Below are 15,000 nucleotides of genomic sequence, written 5' to 3'. Positions count from 1 at the left end.
AGAGAGAGAGGACCAATCAGCTGCCAGCGTGAAGAGAGAGATGAAGATCCAGATCGAAATTTTGAGAGTCTGAGAACTCCCCCATCAGTGGTTGCTTACAGCATCTGTGTGTGTGTGTTTGTGTGTGTTTGTGTGTCTGTCTGTGTGTGTGTGTGTCTCTGAGAGTGTTGAGAACCTTGTGAAGACAAAGACCCTGAAAGACTATATTATATATGTTATATTGTTGTTTCCCACGATACAACTTTTAAACCCTCTGAGGTCAGATGGGGACATTTATCCAGATCAGCTCAGTCTCACACAGCACAGAGGAGACAGGATCACTGATGTTACACACAGACAGAGACACAGAGACACAGAAACACAGAGACACAGAGAGACAGAGACACAGACACAAAGACACAGAGACACAGAGATACAGAGACACAGAGACAGAGACACAGAGATACAGAGACAAAGAGAGACAGAGACAAAGACACAGAGAGACAGAGACACAGACACAAAGACACAGAGACACAGAGACACAGAGATACAGAGACACAGAGACAGAGACACAGAGATACAGAGACAAAGAGAGACAGAGACAGAAACACAGAGACACAGAGAGACAGAGACACAGACACAAAGACACAGAGACACAGAGATACAGAGACACAGAGACAGAGACACAGAGATACAGAGACAAAGAGAGACAGAGACAAAGACACAGAGAGACAGAGACACAGACACAAAGACACAGAGACACAGAGACACAGAGATACAGAGACACAGAGACAGAGACACAGAGATACAGAGACAAAGAGAGACAGAGACAGAGACACAGAGATACAGAGACACAGAGATACAGAGACACAGAGACAGAGAAACAGAAACACAGAGATACAGAGACACAGAGATACAGAGACACAGACACAGAGACACAGAGACACAGAGACAGAGACAGAGACAGAGACACAGAGACACAGAGACACAGAGACACAGAGACACAGAGACAGAGACAGAGACACAGAGACACAGAGACACAGAGACACACAGACACAGAGACACAGACACACAGAGACAGAGACAGAGACACAGAGAGACAGAGACACAGAGAACAGAGACACAGAGAGACAGAGACAGAGACACAGAGACACAGAGACACAGAGAGACAGAGACACAGTGATACAGAGACACAGAGAGACAGAGACAGAGACACAGAGACACAGAGACACAGAGATACAGAGACACAGTGATACAGAGACACAGAGATACAGAGACACAGAGAGACAGAGACAGAGACACAGAGACACAGAGAGACAGAGACAGAGACAGAGACACAGAGACACAGAGAGACAGAGACAGAGACAGAGACAGAGACACAGAGAGACAGAGACAGAGACAGAGACACAGAGATACAGAGACAGAGACAGAGACAGAGACACAGAGAGACAGAGACAGAGACAGAGACACAGAGAACAGAGACAGAGACAGAGAGACAGAGACAGAGACAGAGAGAGACAGAACAGAGACACAGAGACACAGAGACAGAGACAGAGACACAGAGACACAGAGACACAGAGAGACAGACACAATGACACAGAGACACAGAGACAGAGACAGAGACAACAGAGACAGAGACAGAGAAGACAGAGACACAGAGACAGAGACAGAGACACAGAGACACAGAGACACAGAGACAGAGACACAGTGACAGAGACACAGAGAGACAGAGACAGAGACACAGAGACACAGAGACACAGACAACAGAGCACAGTGATACAGAGACACAGTATACAGAGACACAGAGAGACAGAGACAGAGACACAGAGACACAGAGAACAGACAGAGACAGAGACAGAGACACAGAGACACAGAGACAGAGACAGAGACAGAGACAGATACAGAGACACAGAGAGACAGAGACAGAGACACAGAGATACAGAGACAGAGACAGAGACAGAGACACAGAGAGACAGAGACAGAGACAGAGACACAGAGAGACAGAGACAGAGACACAGAGAGACAGAGACAGAGACAGAGACACAGAGAGACAGAGACAGAGACAGAGACAGAGACAGAGACAGAGACAGAGACACAGAGAGACAGAGACACAGAGATACAGAGAGACAGAGACAGAGACACAGAGAGACAGAGACACAGAGATACAGAGAGACAGAGACAGAGACAGAGACAGAGACACAGAGAGACAGAGACAGAGACAGAGACAGAGACAGAGACACAGAGAGACAGAGACAGAGATACAGAGAGACAGAGACAGAGACAGAGACAGAGACAGAGACACAGACACAGAGAGACAGAGACAGAGACAGAGACACAGAGAGACAGAGACAGAGACAGAGACAGAGACACAGAGAGACAGAGACAGAGACAGAGACACAGAGAGACAGAGACAGAGACAGAGACACAGAGACACAGAGACAGAGACACAGAGAGACAGAGACAGAGACAGAGACAGAGACAGAGACACAGAGAGACAGAGAGACAGAGACACAGAGAGACAGAGACAGAGACAGAGACAGAGACAGAGACACAGAGACAGAGACAGAGACAGAGACACAGAGAGACAGAGAGACAGAGACAGAGACACAGAGAGACACAGAGACAGAGACACAGAGACACAGAGACACAGAGAGACAGACACAGAGACAGAGACAGAGAGAGACAGAGACACAGAGAGACAGAGACAGAGACAGAGACAGAGACAGAGACAGAGACAGAGAGACAGAGACACAGAGAGACAGAGACAGAGACAGAGACAGAGACAGAGACAGAGACACAGAGAGACAGAGACAGAGACAGAGACAGAGACAGAGACACAGAGAGACAGAGACAGAGACAGAGACACAGAGAGACAGAGACAGAGACAGAGACAGAGACAGAGACAGAGACACAGAGACAGAGACAGAGACAGAGACACAGTGATACAGAGACACAGAGACAGAGACAGAGACACAGAGACACAGAGAGACAGAGACAGAGACACAGAGACAGAGACAGAGACAGAGACACAGAGAGACAGAGACAGAGACAGAGACAGAGACAGAGACAGAGACACAGTGATACAGAGACAGAGACAGAGACACAGAGACACAGAGAGACAGAGACAGAGACACAGAGACACAGAGAGACAGAGACACAGTGATACAGAGACACAGAGAGACAGACACAGAGACAGAGACAGAGACAGAGACAGAGACACAGAGAGACAGAGACACAGAGAGACAGAGACAGAGAGACAGAGTAGGGCTGGGCGATAAAACGATAACGATATGTATCGCGATAGACACGTAATCAATATCAATAGAAAAATGGCTCATAAAATGTTTTCTTCGGAAGAAACCAAGAAGCAGTTGGCGTGAACAAACAATCACTCACTGGTAACCTAGAACGTGAGGAGTGACACTCTAACAGCAATCATGTAACAGTACCAAGTTGTTGCGCACACACGCAGTCTTGTGTTGGATTACCATTCTACAATAACAGAACCCCGTAGCAATAAGTGGAAAGTGCGCGAAAGGAAGGAAAGTGATAAAATAGAAAAGGTGGTGGATGGAGAAATGTGACACGCCCCACAAACTGAAAGGAATAATGACAGGTGCACATTGGGAGTACAAAGGATTCACCATCAACGCTAACAACATAATGTAGTGCCACCTAGTAGTAGACCACCATGGAGAGGCACTTCCACAGCTAAACACTATAGCACTACACCATGGAGAGGTAGCTACCACGTAAATAATATGCCCCAGCAGACCAACCTGGAGAGACGCACTGCAGCAGCTGACATGGTGCATAAACAAGCAGGCAGACCACCATGGAGAGGTACTCTGCATCAGCACCTTACTAAACGCTACAAGCAGCAGACCACCATGGAGAGGTACTCTGCATCAGCACCTTTACTAAACGCTACAAGCAGCAGACCACCATGGAGAGGTAATCTGCATCAGCAGCACCTTACTAAACGCTACAAGCAGCAGACCACCATGGAGAGGTACTCTGCATCAGCACCTTACTAAACGCTACAAGCAGCAGACCACCATGGAGAGGTACTCTGCATCAGCACCTTACTAAACGCTACAAGCAGCAGACCACCATGGAGAGGTACTCTGCATCAGCGCCTTACTAAACGCTACAAGCAGCAGACCACCATGGAGAGGTACTCTGCATCAGCACCTTACTAAACGCTACAAGCAGCAGACCACCATGGAGAGGTACTCTGCATCAGCACCTTACTAAACGCTACAAGCAGCAGACCACCATGGAGAGGTACTCTGCATCAGCACCTTACTAAACGCTACAAGCAGCAGACCACCATGGAGAGGTACTCTGCATCAGCGCCTTACTAAACACTACAAGCAGCAGACCACCATGGAGAGGTACTCTGCATCAGCGCCTTACTAAACGCTACAGGCAGCAGACCACCATGGAGAGGTACTCTGCATCAGCGCCTTACTAAACGCTACAGGCAGCAGACCACCATGGAGAGGTACTCTGCATCAGCGCCTTACTAAACGCTACAAGCAGCAGACCACCATGGAGAGGTACTCTGCATCAGCGCCTTACTAAACGCTACAAGCAGCAGACCACCATGGAGAGGTACTCTGCATCAGCACCTTACTAAACGCTACAAGCAGCAGACCACCATGGAGAGGTACTCTGCATCAGCGCCTTACTCAACGCTACAAGCAGCAGACCACCATGGAGAGGTACTCTGCATCAGCGCCTTACTAAACACTGCTACAAGCAGCAGACCACCATGGAGAGGTACTCTGCATCAGCGCCTTTACTAAACGCTACAGCAGGCAGACCACCATGGAGAGGTACTCTGCATCAGCACCTTACTAAACGCTACAAGCAGCAGACCACCATGGAGAGGTACTCTGCATCAGCACCTTACTAAACACTACAAGCAGCAGACCGCCACGGAGAGGTACTCTGCATCAGCGCCTTACTCAACGCTACAAGCAGCAGACCACCATGGAGAGGTACTCTGCATCAGCGCCTTACTAAACGCTACAAGCAGCAGACCACCATGGAGAGGTACTCTGCATCAGCGCCTTACTCAACGCTACAAGCAGCAGACCACCATGGAGAGGTACTCTGCATCAGCGCCTTACTAAACGCTACAAGCAGCAGACCGCCACGGAGAGGTACTCTGCATCAGCGCCTTACTAAACGCTACAAAGAAATAACGGAGGCAGACGTGCTGAGCACTGTCCAGAAGCCAGGTTACCAACCTAGCACTAAACCTGCAGAAAATAGTTCTTCTCAGGTTTCTCTCTGTTTATATTTAACACTTTGCACCATTTCATTACACCTTATTAAGCAATTCTTACTTATTCTTTCTTCACTGTGATTTTAGACTTATGTTTACATTTTAATTATTTGAGTGATTTCCATGGTTGTGTTGACATTTCTGCTTTTATAACTGAGGGGATTATAATCAGAGGAAGGTTAAGTTTAAAATAAAAATGTTTAAATTTAATATATTTTTCTCCTGGTCCTTATTTTAAATAGGTCATAAAAAATATCAATAATTATCGATATCGACCGATATGAAACACTTATATCGTGATACAGTTTTCAGCCATATCGCCCAGCCCTAACACAGAGACACAGAGACACAGATACAGAGACACAGACACAGAGACAGAGACACAGAGACAGAGAGATACAGAGACACAGAGAGACAGAGACACAGACACAGAGACACAGAGACACAGAGACAGAGACACAGAGACATCACTAATGTTAGAGCTAAGCTAGCCTTTAGTAGTAGAAGTAGTAACTTCATATATTATTATTAATTTGTTTATAACTTCATATATTATTATTAACGTGTTTATAACTTCATATATTAAAGTGATGTTTCGGAGTAGTTCACCCTAGGGTCCTTTGCACCATGACCTCGAGCCAAACACCCCCCCAGAAGCTTTTTTCACCTGGGTCTAACATTGTGAGAGTTAGCGTAGAGTAGCGTTATCAGCTGAATAGCTTAGCGCAGGGGCAAATGGACCCACGTTTGTATCTCGTAAATGACCCCACTAATAATGCCCGAAATGATATCAAACTTCTACACTAGTACAAATAGGTTATGCTCTCATAAAACGATGGATTGGAAAGTGTGTAAGTACACCAGAAGTTTATGAACACTTGCCTGCTCTCTTCTGCTCTCTGCTGCTGCTGTTGCTACCGGGCAGTAAGAGTGCTTAGGGCCGTCTACAAATTAATACACCAAAAGGAGTTACAACAAAAATATTTATTAATTCAATGATTAAATAAGGTAATGTCTCCAAACTTACCTCAATTATTACTTGTCTCTTGCTAGTTATACTACAGCACTTACTTAAAAAAAAAGTTTAATTAATAAATATATTTGTTGCATCTCTTTTCGTTGATGTAATTTGTAGACGGTCCCTAAGCACTCTTAGGGACCGTTACAGCAGCAACAACAACAGCAGAGAGCAGAAGCCAGCAGGCAAGTGTTATTTACATAAACTTCTGGTGTACTTACAAACTTTCCAATCCATCGTTTTATGAGAGCATAACCTATTTGTACTACTTGTAGACGTTTGGTATCATTTTGGGCATTATTAGTGGGGTAATTTACGAGATACAACCGTGGATCCATTAGCCTCTGCGCTAAGCTATTCAGCTGATAACGCTACTCTAGCTAACTCTCCCAATGTTAGACCCAGGTGAAAAAAGCTTCTGGGGGGGTGTTTGGCTCGAGGTCATGGTGCAAAGGACCCTAGGGTGAAATTACTCCGAACCATCACTTTAATATTAATTTGTTTATAACTTCATATATTATTATTAACGTGTTTTATAAATTCATATATTATTATTAACTTGTTTATAACTTCATATATTATTATTAACGTGTTTTATAACTTCATATGTTATTATTAATTTGTTTATAACTTCATATATTATTATTAACTTGTTTTATAAGTTCATATATTATTATTAACTTGTTTTATAAGTTCATGTTTTTATCAATTTGTTTTATAACTTCATAAATTATTATTAACGTGTTTTATAACTTCATGTTATTATTAATTTGTTTTATAACTTCATATATTATTATTAATTTCTTTATAACTTCTTATGTTATTATTAATATGTTTATAACTTCATATGTTATTATTAATTTGTTTTATAACTTCATATATTATTATTAATTTGTTTATAACTTCATATATTATTATTAATTTGTTTTATAACTTCATATATTATTATTAACGTGTTTTATAACTTCATATGTTATTATCAATTTGTTTTATAACTTCATATATTATTATTAATGTGTTTATAACTTCATATATTATTATTAACGTGTTTTATAACTTCATATATTATTATTTATTTGTTTTATAACTTCATATATTATTATTAATTTGTTGATGACTTCATATGTTATTATTTATTTGTTTTATAACTTCATATATTATTAACTTGTTTATAACTTCATAAGTTATTATTAATATGTTTATAACTTCATATGTTATTATTAATTTGTTTTATAACTTCATAGATTATTATTAACTTGTTTATAACTTCATATATTATTATTAATTTGTTTTATAACTTCACATATTATTATTAATTTGTGTATAACTTCATATATTATTATTATTTTTCTTATAACTTCATATGTTATTAACTTGTTTATAACTTTGTATTATTATTAACTTGTTTATAACTTCATATATTATTATTAATTTCTTTATAACTTCATAGATTATTATTAAAGTGTTTTATAACTTCATATATTATTATTAACTTGTTTTATAACTTCATATATTATTATTAATTTGTTTTATAACTTCATATATTATTATTAACTAGTTTATAACTTCATAGATTATTATTAACGTGTTTTATAACTTCATAGATTATTATTAACGTGTTTTATAACTTCATATATTATTATTAACGTGTTTTATTACTTCATATATTATTATTAATTTGTTTATAACTTCATATATTATTATTAATTTGTTATATAACTTCATATATTATTATTAACTTGTTTTATAACTTCATATATTATTATTAACTTGTTTTATAACTTCATGTTTTTATTAATTTGTTTTATAACTTCATAAATTATTATTAACATGTTTTATAACTTCATATATTATTATTAATTTGTTTATAACTTCATATATTATTATTAATTTGTTTTATAACTTCATATATTATTATTAACTTGTTTTATAACTTCATATGTTATTATTAATTTGTTTTATAAATTCATATATTATTATTAATGTGTTTATAACTTCATATATTATTATTAACGGTTTTTATAACTTCATATATTATTATTAATTTGTTTATAACATCATATGTTATTATTTATTTGTTTTATAACTTCATATATTATTATTAATTTGTTTTATAACTTCATATATTATTATTAACTTGTTTTATAAGTTCATGTTTTTATTAATTTGTTTTATAACTTCATAAATTATTATTAACGTGTTTTATAACTTCATATATTATTATTAATTTGTTTATAACTTCATATATTATTATTAATTTGTTTTATAACTTCATACATTATTATTAACTTGTTTTATAACTTCATATGTTATTATTAATTTGTTTTATAAATTCATATATTATTATTAATGTGTTTATAACTTCATATATTATTATTAACGTGTTTTATAACTTCATATATTATTATTAATTTGTTTATAACATCATATGTTATTATTTATTTGTTTTATAACTTCATATATTATTATTAATTTGTTTATGACTTCATGTTATTATTTATTTGTTTTATAACTTCATATATTATTAACTTGTTTATAACTTCATATGTTATTATTAATATGTTTATAACTTCATATGTTATTATTAATTTGTTTTATAACTTCATATATTATTATTAACTTGTTTATAACTTCATATATTATTATTAATTTGTTTTATAACTTCATATATTATTATTAATTTGTGTATAACTTCATATATTATTAATTTCTTTAAAACTTCATATGTTATTAACTTGTTCATAACTTCCGAATATTATTATTAACTTGTTTATAACTTCATATGTTATTAACTTGTTTATAACTTCGTATATTATTATTAACTTGTTTATAACTTCATATATTATTATTAATGTGTTTTATAACTTCATAGATTATTATTAACGTGTTTTATAACTTCATATATTATTATTAACTTGTTTTATAACTTCATATATTATTATTAACTTGTTTATAACTTCATATATTATTATTAATTTGTTTTATAACTTCATATATTATTATTAACTTGTTTTATAACTTCATATATTATTATTAACTTGTTTATAACTTCATATATTATTATTAATTTGTTTATAACTTCATATATTATTATTAATTTTTTTATAACATCATATATTATTATTAATTTGTTCATAACTTCATATATTATTACACAGAAACACACGACTGCAGGTTCTGTTTCTCATTCGTTTTATTAGGAAATAATTTAAAACTACAGACAAACGTGTAAGCTGTTCCTACAGTTACTCTATCGGCCAGTCAGAATCACTCTTTGCCTAATCTGGACTGTGATTGGTTAAGATGGTGGACAGAGCCCGCCTCTTCCTCCCAGTGTCTGTTTCTACAGAAAGAGAGAGAGAGATTTTAATTAATTAATTAAGTTAACGTGTTGAAGAAAAGAAAAGAAGAAGAGAGAGTTGAGGCTCCAGCACTCAGTGGGACACACACACACACACACACACACACACACACACACACACACACACACACACACAGACACACACACACACACACACACACACACACACACACACACACACAGACACACAAACACACACAGACACACACACACACACACACATATACACACACACACACACACACACACACACACACACACAGACACACACACACACACACACAGACACACACACACACACACACACACACACACACACACACAGACACACACCCTGTAACAGTGATATACAGTATAATGTCTAAACTGTCTCTTACTGTAACAGAGAGGAGGACTGCTGCTCCACCAGCCGTCAGCCTGACAGTCCAACTGGTAATGATCCAGAGTCTCTCCGTCCTGAAACAGAGACAGAGACACAGAGACAGAGACAGAGACAGAGAGACACAGAGACAGAGACACAGAGACAGAGACACAGAGACAGAGACACAGAGACACAGAGACAGAGACAGAGACAGAGACAGAGACACAGAGACAGAGACACAGAGACAGAGACAGAGACACAGAGATACAGAGATACAGAGACAGAGACACAGAGACACAGAGACAGAGACAGAGACAGAGACACAGAGACACAGAGACACAGAGACAGAGACACAGAGAGACAGAGACAGAGACAGAGACACACAGAGACACAGAGACAGAGACACAGAGATACAGAGATACAGAGACAGAGACACAGAGACACAGAGACACAGAGACAGAGACACAGAGACAAAGACACAGAGACAGAGACAGAGACACAGAGACACAGAGACACAGACAGAGACACAGAGACACAGACAGAGACAGAGACAGAGACACAGAGACACAGAGACAGAGACACAGAGACAGAGACACAGACACAGAGACAAAGACACAGAGACACAGAGACAGAGAGACACAGAGACACAGAGACACAGAGACAGAGACACAGACACAGACACAGAGACAGAGACACAGAGACAGAGACACAGAGACAGAGACACAGAGACAAAGACACAGAGACACAGAGACACAGAGACAGAGACAGAGAGACACAGAGACACAGAGACACAGAGACAGAGACACAGAGACAGAGACAGAGACAGAGACAGAGACAGAGACACAGAGACAGACACAGAGACAGAGACACAGAGACACAGAGACAGAGACAGAGGCAGAGACAGAGACACAGAGACAGAGACACAGAGACAGAGACAGAGACACAGAGACACAGAGACAGAGACAGAGACACAGAGACAGAGACAGAGACAGAGACAGAGACACAGAGACACAGAGACACAGAGACAGACACAGAGACACAGAGACAGAGACACAGACACACAGAGACACAGAGACAGAGACACAGAGACACAGAGATACAGAGACAGAGACACAGAGACACAGAGACACAGAGACAGAGACACAGAGACAAAGACACAGAGACAGAGACAGAGACACAGAGACACAGAGACACAGACAGAGACACAGAGACACAGACAGAGACAGAGACAGAGACACAGAGACACAGAGACAGAGACACAGAGACACAGAGACACAGACACAGAGACAAAGACACAGAGACACAGAGACAGAGAGACACAGAGACACAGAGACACAGAGACAGAGACACAGACACAGAGACAGAGACACAGAGACAGAGACACAGAGACAGAGACACAGAGACAAAGACACAGAGACACAGAGACACAGAGACAGAGACACAGAGACACAGAGACACAGAGACAGAGACACAGAGACACAGAGACAGAGACAAAGACACAGAGACACAAAGACACAGAGACACAGAGACAGAGACAGAGAGACACAGAGACACAGAGACACAGAGACAGAGAGACACAGAGACAGAGACACAGAGACACAGAGACAGAGACACAGAGACAAAGACACAGAGACACAAAGACACAGAGACACAGAGACACAGAGACAGAGAGACACAGAGACAGAGACACAGAGACACAGAGACAGAGACACAGAGACACAGATACAGAGACAGAGACACAGAGACAAAGAGACACAGAGACACAGAGACACAGAGACAGAGACACAGAGACACAGAGACAGAGACACAGAGACAAAGACACAGAGACACAGAGACAGAGACACAGAGACAAAGACACAGAGACAAAGAGACAAAGACACAGAGACACAGAGACAGAGAGACAAAGAGACAAAGAGACAAAGACACAGAGACACAGAGACAGAGAGACAAAGAGACAAAGACACAGAGACAGAGAGACAAAGACACAGAGATACAGAGACAGAGATACAGAGACAGAGACACAGAGACAAAGAGACAAAGACACAGAGACAGAGAGACAAAGACACAGAGATACAGAGATACAGAGACAGACACAGAGACACAGAGACAAAGAGACAAAGACACAGAGACACAGAGACAAAGAGACAAAGACACAGAGACACAGAGACAGAGAGACAAAGAGACAAAGAGACAAAGAGACAAAGAGACAAAGACACAGAGACAAAGAGACAAAGACACAGAGACACAGAGAGACAGAGAGACAAAGACACAGAGACACAGAGAGAGATAGAGACACAGAGAGACAGAGACACAGAGACAAAGACACAGACACAGAGACAGAGACACAGAGACACAGACACAGAGAGACAAAGAGACAAAGAGACAAAGACACAGAGACACAGAGACAGAGAGACAAAGAGACAAAGACACAGAGACAGAGAGACAAAGACACAGAGATACAGAGACAGAGATACAGAGACAGAGACACAGAGACAAAGAGACAAAGACACAGAGACAGAGAGAGATAGAGACACAGAGAGACAGAGACACAGAGACAAAGACACAGAGACACAGAGACACAGAGACACAGAGATACAGAGACAAAGAGACAAAGACACAGAGACACAGAGAGATAGAGATAGAGATACAGAGACAGAGACAGAGACACAGAGACAAAGACACAGACACAGAGACACAGACACAGAGAGACAGACACAGAGACAGAGAGAGATAGAGACACAGAGACAGAGACACAGAGAGACAAAGAGACAAAGACACAGAGACACAGAGATACAGAGACAGAGACAGAGACACAGACAGAGACACAGAGACGCAGAGACACAGAGATACAGAGACAAAGAGACAAAGACACAGAGATACAGAGACACAGAGAGACAGAGACACAGAGACAAAGACACAGACACAGAGACACAGACACAGAGAGACAGACACAGAGACAGAGACGATAGGTTAGATAAGGTCCACCGTTGTTACTGAATGTTGATCAGGCTGTTAGAGTAGGGAGAGTCTGGACCTTCAGCAGCCTGTATCCAGGGGAACAGGTGAACAGGACGTGGTCCTTAAAGAAGTATTCTGATTGGACGGGGTTCAGCATGCCATTGGGCGGGGCTTCAAGGGCAGGACACTTACTTCCTGTCATGAGAAAATAAAAGACTTTAAAGGTCACATATTGTAAAAACTGAGATTTTCGTGTGTCTTCTGACCAGACTCCATGTAAATAATCAGGACTTTTATCATCGTAAAACACACTTCATTCAAAGTGGACAGAAACTAAATAAAACTACCAAAAGCCGTCTTGGTTCATCTTTCCACTGTTGCAACAATCACCACTCTGGTTTGGCCGAAAAAAAACCTTAATTCACCCATTTACATGTGGAGATATGCTGGCTCTATACACGCTAAAAGTCCTGATTATTTACATGGAGTCTGGTGGAGATATGCTGGCTCTATACAAGCTAAAAGTCCTGATTATTTACATGGAGTCTGGTGGAGATATGCTGGCTCTATACACACTAAAAGTCCTGATTATTTACATGGAGTCTGGTGGAGATATGCTGGCTCTATACACACAAAAAGTCCTGATTATTTACATGGAGTCTGGTGGAGATATGCTGGCTCTATACACGCTAAAAGTCCTGATTATTTACATGGAGTCTGGTGGAGATGTGCTGGCTCTATACACTCTAAAAGTCCTGATTATTTACATGGAGTCTGGTGGAGATATGCTGGCTCTATACACGCTAAAAGTCCTGATTATTTACATGGAGTCTGGTGGAGATATGCTGGCTCTATACACGCTAAAAGTCCTGATTATTTACATGGAGTCTGGTGGAGATATGCTGGCTCTATACACGCTTAAAAGTCCTGATTATTTACATGGAGTCTGGTGGAGATATGCTGGCTCTATACACGGCTAAAAGTCCTGATTATTTACATGGAGTCTGGTGGAGATATGCTGGCTCTATACACGCTAAAAGTCCTGATTATTTACATGGAGTCTGGTGGAGATATGCTGGCTCTATACACACTAAAAGTCCTGATTATTTACATGGAGTCTGGTGGAGATATGCTGGCTCTATACACACTAAAAGTCCTGATTATTTACATGGAGTCTGGTGGAGATATGCTGGCTCTATACACACTAAAAGTCCTGATTATTTACATGCAGTCTGGTGGAGATATGCTGGCTCTATACACGCTAAAAGTCCTGATTATTTACATGGAGTCTGGTGGGTTTGGTGATAGTGTATATAGTGTGTAGTATATAGTGTGTATTACCTGTAGATGTGTGTGTGAGTCTCCAGCCTGTGTTATCTCCTGAGTTGTGTAGTGTGTAGTATATAGTGTGTATTACCTGTAGATGTGTATGTGAGTCTCCAGCCTGTGTTATCTCCTGAGTTGTGTAGTGTGTAGTATATAGTGTGTATTACCTGTAGATGTGTGTGTGAGTCTCCAGCCTGTGTTATCTCCTGAGTTGTGTAGTGTGTAGTATATAGTGTGTATTACCTGTAGATGTGTGTGTGAGTCTCCAGCCTGTGTTATCTCCTGAGTTGTGTAGTGTGTAGTGTATAGTGTGTATTACCTGTAGATGTGTATGTGAGTCTCCAGCCTGTGTTATCTCCTGAGTTGTGTAGTGTGTAGTGTGTAGTGTGTAGTGTGTAGTGTGTAGTATATAGTGTGTATTACCTGTAGATGTGTATGTGAGTCTCCAGCCTGTGTTATCTCCTGAGTTGTGTAGTGTGTAGTATATAGTGTGTATTACCTGTAGATGTGTATGTGAGTCTCCAGCCTGTGTTATCTCCTGAGTTGTGTAGTGTGTAGTGTATAGTGTGTATTACCTGTAGATGTGTGTGTGAGTCTCCAGCCTGTGTTATCTCCTGAGTTGTGTAGTGTGTAGTGTATAGTGTGTATTACCTGTAGATGTGTGTGTGAGTCTCCAGCCTGTGTTATCTCCTGAGTTGTGT

General features: G+C 40.0%; 1 protein-coding gene and 1 pseudogene across 1 annotated transcript in view; both read right to left on the bottom strand.

Annotated features, from left to right (window-relative positions):
* Window positions 1–15,000, bottom strand: part of LOC120543706 — a 301,907-nt pseudogene that overhangs the window by 192,214 nt on the left and 94,693 nt on the right.
* LOC120543817 (mannan-binding lectin serine protease 1-like) overlaps window positions 1–15,000 on the bottom strand; it is a 39,630-nt gene that overhangs the window by 24,177 nt on the left and 453 nt on the right. The window contains exons 1-3 of the mRNA XM_039777085.1: window positions 14,391–15,000; window positions 13,050–13,168; window positions 10,032–10,110 (exon numbers count right to left, since the gene is read on the bottom strand). The exon at window positions 14,391–15,000 is cut by the window's right edge and continues 453 nt beyond it. Coding sequence (XP_039633019.1) covers window positions 10,032–10,110; window positions 13,050–13,130 — 160 coding nt within the window. The 5' untranslated portion in view covers window positions 13,131–13,168; window positions 14,391–15,000. The remainder of the gene's footprint in view (window positions 1–10,031; window positions 10,111–13,049; window positions 13,169–14,390) is intronic.

Source organism: Perca fluviatilis, chromosome 2 (assembly GCF_010015445.1).
Source record: "Perca fluviatilis chromosome 2, GENO_Pfluv_1.0, whole genome shotgun sequence".
Taxonomy (NCBI): Eukaryota; Metazoa; Chordata; class Actinopteri; order Perciformes; family Percidae; genus Perca; species Perca fluviatilis.
Note: the sequence above shows the minus strand (reverse complement) of the source record. Positions and strands in the feature narration are given on the sequence as shown.